At 32.6% G+C, this 6,405-nt stretch overlaps 1 protein-coding gene across 1 annotated transcript; it reads left to right on the top strand.

The window, feature by feature from the left end:
* Positions 1-3,485, top strand: LOC130818756 (protein SPA, chloroplastic). The gene is made up of 5 exons (XM_057684953.1): positions 1-371; positions 470-553; positions 1,952-2,003; positions 2,816-2,972; positions 3,217-3,485. The coding sequence occupies exons 1-5, from the start codon at positions 195-197 to the stop codon at positions 3,236-3,238; spliced, it is 492 nt and encodes a 163-aa protein (XP_057540936.1). The 5' UTR covers positions 1-194; the 3' UTR covers positions 3,239-3,485.
* The last annotated feature ends 2,920 nt before the right edge of the window (positions 3,486-6,405 follow it).

Genomic DNA, 6,405 nt, shown 5'->3' with positions numbered 1-6,405 from the left:
CTATCACCCTTATTTTTATACAATTGTAGATGTACTAAATAATTTTGTGTAACAAACCCAAATTGGATCAAAGAACCACCACAAAAAAAATAAAAAAGAAAAGAATTAAGAAAATGACCCCATTACTTTAATTGGCTCCTCTCTCCCTCTCATCCTTCGCCTTTGGCCAGGAAGAACCCTGTGAAGAAGAAGAAATGGTATCAACAACAGCACTTCCTGGACTTCAATCTCCATTTCTGAATTCCTCTCGCAAGCTTTCCGCTTTTACTTCTTCTTCTTCTTCTTTCTCGCCTACCTGTAAACTGCCGAGAAATCGTCGCTCTTCCTCCACTTATCCTTCAATTCAAGCTGCGGATTTTGATCAAAGCACTGTACGTAGTTTCTCTATTAATTATTGTTGTGAATGTTGAATGTAATGAGAATGAAAATGAGAATTGTACAAGTAATTGTTCGTTTTCATGTTTTACAGATAGTAGCGATTTCAGTAGGAGTTGTCAGTGTTGCTATTGGAATTGGCATTCCTATTTTTTATGAAAATCAAATTGACAATGCTGTAAGTCTTTCTTATTTAATTTTTGTTTTTTTTATCAAAAATTGAATTTCTGCTACGAGTTATATATGATTTGGGATTAAGGCTGTGGTATTGTTGTTTGTTTAATAGTAGAATTTTTATAAAGCTTATTATACTTATTCCATGAACTCAAACATTTAGTTTCATTTATCCATTATATTTCTAATTAAATTACAGTATCTTCATTTTTTTTCTTTAATCCTAATTGGAACTAGCGCATTTTTGTACTGCCGTTTTCTGTTTCATTTAATTTGATTCACGTATAGAGCAATGCAGATAATTTCTTGTCCAATTTTTCAAACTTATCATATAATTGATGTTGCTCGATGTGCAAATGCAATTTAAAAATTGATTTTTCTTTTTTTAGAAACTGTTGGGATGATTTTGTTTAAGTCTCCATTATTACAAACTTCAGTTGTCTCATGTTGGAAAAGGAGAACATATGACACTATAAAATTGAGGAATAAATTCTATGATTACCAATTATTTTTAGTAGCGAACCTATCTCTTCTCCTCCTTGTTTTCGGTTGTTCAAATTCATTTTCCGAAAATTCTAATATAGTGTCAAAGTAATTTGTCTTACATTGATTAATTAAAAGTGAAGATAATGCACACATTTTATAAAAAGTGAAGATAATGCACACATTTTATAAAAGGTGCAAATCATGCACACATTTTATAAGTTCTAGGTGGGACAAATTTTTATGAGGAAAACCTCTACTTGTGATAGCAATTCTAGATACAATTGCTGTTATTATTAGCAATTTATTAATTATTGTTTGTAACCGATAATAATAATAGCAGTTTATCTGTTTTTGTCAGCAACCATTCAATGATCTGCCATTGTCATTTGCGGTTCTCTATATCTGAAACCATTAATGAGTAATGGCAATAGTCAATAGCAGTTGTATGTTGACGAATAAAAACTAAGTTCTAATAAAACAAAATGACTACTATCATAAGGATTAGGGATTACAACTAATGAGTAAAGCCAAGTCAAATCCGATCTTAAGTGGATGTGGCAAACAAATTTGTTCCTGCGGTATTTTGAAAATTTAGAACAATTTAACATTATTTTGGAATATATTTTATGCTCACATGTGGTATAATTTCATTGAGACATTTTCTAATAGAAGTAGAAAATTATGTTTAGATGTTCAATCTGCCACTAATAATGTTCTGTAAATTAATAGGCAATATGATAGGTATTTCTGGATGGAGGGCGCATTAAGTTTCTAGTAAACAATTTGTGATGGATGAACATGAGAATTGAGATACCCTTATTTTTTTAAAAATTGATATCCAATACACAAGATAGAGATTTAGATTATATTTGACGTTATAGAGGTGGTATGAGTTTGAATTTGCATGCTTTTGTAGGCAAAACGAGACAATACACAACCTTGCTTTCCCTGCAGCGGATCAGGGGCTCGTAAGTTTATCCTTCTATCTCCATTTTTCATCTTCCTTGGATGAAAGTGTATAATTCACAACGATGAAATGTGCAAGATCTTGCATGCTGTTTGAGCACAGTTGACCAAATTACGCAAGTACAATCTTTTTTGAGGTGGTCGATTATGTTCTTGGTCACAAAGGAAACGAGCTCTCTGATTAGTAATACATTAGAAAAATGTGTATGAACAGAAAGTTTTGTAAAAATTCCTTTCGACATTAGCTCACTTTTTATTTTGTGCCTTTCGAAAACTACATATTATCTATAATGTAGAACTAGAAGTACACAACAATCTTGTTGATCTGGTTCTTTCACTTATGGATTGAAAAAAAAAAGTTCGTTTTTGGTCAGACATACATTGTAGATCAGAATTAAGATGCGAAAATGGACGCCAAATTTAAAAGAAAAAGAAAAGGTCTGAGGAATATCTGTAGGTGCTTATGAACAAAGAAATATTAGAGGTAACTTGCAACAGAATGCTGCCTTTTTGCTTCAAGTACTAATAAAGAACAGTATCAATATCATCAATTTTTTTCTTTTATCCAACTCTATCACGGTTCTTATGTCATTATAAATTACACTTTAATCAACTCTTCACCTTATATGCTGATATTCGTTCTTGATTGTGCGTGTGACTTGTGAATTGTGACCCAGCAAACGTGGGAAAATAGGAACTAAATAAAGTATGCATAGTCGAAAATCATTGCACACACCTTATTACTAACGTGGTGCTCATTTAAGAATGTGATCATACACATTTAGAGAACTAAAGATCTTTTATCCATCCCTAGAAAAATGTAGGTTTTGCTTGGGAACGGGTAATGTGACAGTAGAACTTGGTGGAGATGAGAAGGAAGTTTCTAAATGCATCAACTGTGATGGCCTTGGTTCCTTAACATGCACTACCTGTCAAGGCTCTGGAATTCAACCTAGGTATCTAGATCGAAGGTACGTATGATTTTTAAAATTCTCTACTACTGAATTGTTTAAGCAGTATGAATTTGATGGGCATATATCCAAGCGAAGTAAAGTATAGTAAAGGAATTGGTCTGTTTTCTTTCCCAACCTCTCCAGATCCCTCCAGATCCTGCCTTTGGGCTGGACTCATTGGGAAGATAATGTTTTTGATATCAAAGTTTAGTAAAGTATTTTTCAAAATGTGAAATCCTTACGTTTGTTTTCTGGTAATCAGGGAATTCAAAGATGATGACTAGTAGTTGAGCTTACTCCTTCAACTTCAAGGCGCAGATTCTTATTCAGCAAAGCCAAGGGTTAGGCTTCTGTTGCTAAATACCATAATATTTTTGTTGTAATTTGTTAATTGCTGATTACACTCTGATTATTCTAACACCATCATTCCCCCACCCTTTGAGTTGCTTCTTATTTAAAATGTATTATCATTTTGTGTATTGAAAAATTAATGCATTCTTGATTCTAAAAACTTTCAATCTTTGATACCTATCTTTAGTGTCATGGACCGACTTAGTCATAGGACTGATTTTACTAATGACAAAAGAGAAATGTATATAAATGCAATGAATTTTATGAAAATGTAAATTTATATGGAAAGATTGAATGTAAACAAAGAGCGATTACAAAAAATAGTAATGCCTAAATCCCTTCCCCTTCCCCTTCCCCTCTATTTATACTAATTATCTCACCTTTTATTACCCCAATTTAACTAATCTCTGATTATTAATTAATACTTAATTCCTATAATACCCCATCCCGGCCCTTCATGACACCCTGCCTTGTTTTAAATGATTTTTATGGTTGGATTATGTATAATCAATGTGGATCATAGCACCAAGAAACTATCTATGCCGATGAATATTCATCAACATCTGTCGATTCTATCATGTATTTAGGATCATTAATTTGCCAGCTAGTCTTCTGAGAAACTGTATTTCTTAGAGACGTTTTTCAGGTCCAGCCCATTAAAAGCTTAATTAAACTAAATAATGATAACGGGCCGACTAAATTAGAGATGATCTCTCAAAGAGACCGTCTCTCTCAAGAATTTGTGTTAATTTGTCCTCTTAAAAGGATTATGAAGATCAGGCCCATATCTGATTATTTTATCATGTATAATCTCTTTGGAACGTGTTAAAGTGCATCAGTGCAAAAACCATGTTTCATCGTCATCTTAATTTTGATTAATCTTGTTATTCATCATCAATCAATATTTCATGTTAGTAATCCACCATTATTTTTACCGTACAATTATGAAGAAGTTTAAAAATTGGATATAAATAAATTTTTGTACAATTCATAAATCATATATATTAAAAGTCCTAGAAAATTCCAAGTGGCAATCTCACATTAAATGATGATTTGGCAAAAAGCTATTGGTTACTTATTACTAAGGTGTTTTAATAAATACCAACTAATTTATGACTATATAATAAGTTCTGTTAAAAAACTTCTCTTAGCAAGTTTAATTTGGAACTAATAAGAGAATATTTCATGATTGAATATATTTCTCATTATTATAAATTTATAATATACTAATTTTTTCTATTTTCTAAGCTTTTCTAAAGATTTTCTCATCACTTTTAATTTTTTTATTTAGAATTGGATTTATAATTAATTCATGTACATTATTTTTTCAATTAATTTTTTCATGTGTTGTAGTTGTATAATATCTCAACTAAAAAAATGTAACAACTGAAGATCTTTTCTTTAACCCACATTTCTCTAAAAGCTAAAAATATAAAACTTTTTTATTTATTTTTTTGATTATTCACGTATGTGTCTAAATTATCAATGAAAATAAAGCTTTTCTTACAAGCTTAATTTAAAATTAGTTTTAGGAGTATCTTTCATAAAGTAAATCTTACTAAAAATAATTTGTTTTTCATATAAATCGATTTTATTTACACTTTTTCTTTCTCACTTTTTCTCTTCTCTAGAATGGTGACTCTTTTAATTTTGCTTTAGAATTTATCACAATCACACGTTGTCGTTAATAGTTATTTCTATGATACATTTTATCCAAACTAGATAATTTTATAAAGATAATATATATTTGCATTACTTAGAAATTATATTTATATTAATCTACACATTTATACATCCGTGCATTGCACGGGTATATACACTAATAACTACATTGATACAAATTGATTTATCCCACAATTAATCTCAAAACTGCACCAAGTTTGCGTCCTCCGGATTCACAAACTTGCACACAGTCAGCCCCTTCACTCGGAGACAGATTGCTCGACTCTTCCTAACACTCACGATCACCAAAATACACCCAAGAAACCAATTCTTGGTTCTCAGGCCAACCTGTGGGTTTCCTTTTTCCGGCTTCACTCACCTTCAGGATGTTCCCACGCCCTCACCTTGGAGTTTCACTCCCAAAGATTGAAGGTTACACAATAGTTGTTCCACAACCTATTGCTCAGGAGCGTTCCACGCTCTCTTTGTTCCGGTTGATTGAATAATGAACACACAAACGCACAAGGATGAAAAGAAGAAAATCTCAGTTATGCACTTTGAATTGAAATGAAATCTGAATTGTAATCTGAATTAAGCTATGATTAATTGTCCATTACACGAGGCCTATGCACCTATATATAGATTTCTAAGGCTAACGACTAGTTTACACACGTGACTAGCACAAGCTTTATTAAAACAGAAAATAGAAACTAGGCTAAGTACTGGAAGGCTTGTTCGAGTTGTTCTTCTGACCGGGGCACCTTGGACAACACTTTATGAATTCTGTGATGATCACTAGGAGGGTCCTAGGTCCATGATGGCTAGACCTAGGTGCAAAAATGTTAATTCCAGGTTGACTTGTCTCGGAGCACGTGTGTTCAGATCTTAGGCACAGGTGCAAAGTGGCCTTGTCGCGAACAGGCTGCTGGTCAGTACTTTGGCTGCTTGAGTATGTTTTGTGATCTCTGGGCTTCTTGTGTATTCCTTGGGCTTGGACATCTTGATCATGACGTGTCTTGTTGTTCTCATCATGCTCAAGACTTGAGTGCTTAGTAATATGCTTTTGAACAGGAACAGTAGGAACAACTTGACTGCTGGGAACAGCTTGTAGTTCCCCTGGGCTTGAACCATGTTCTGAAGGGTACGAATATGGTTCAAAAACATCATTTATAAATTGATAGTCTCATACTGTAATGCTAAATCTACAGAAAATTTGAAAAAAATAAGATGTTTTAGCAACTTAATTTCAAAAATAAGCTTCGTGAAAACTTTATTCCCAAAATAAGCATCCGTACATCCCAACTTAGGCTTGGTGAAAGTCGCTGTTACTAACAACGACTTTAAGGTTAACTGGTCAACTCCTTAATCTCGTAGGTTGGAATGAGGAAGTAACTGAGAACTGTAAACTTAAAACGCATTAAGTCGCTGTTACTAACAA

The sequence above is a fragment of the Amaranthus tricolor genome, chromosome 7 (genome assembly GCF_026212465.1).
Source record: "Amaranthus tricolor cultivar Red isolate AtriRed21 chromosome 7, ASM2621246v1, whole genome shotgun sequence".
NCBI lineage: Eukaryota > Viridiplantae > Streptophyta > Magnoliopsida > Caryophyllales > Amaranthaceae > Amaranthus > Amaranthus tricolor.
This window is presented reverse-complemented; position numbering and strand designations above follow the sequence as displayed.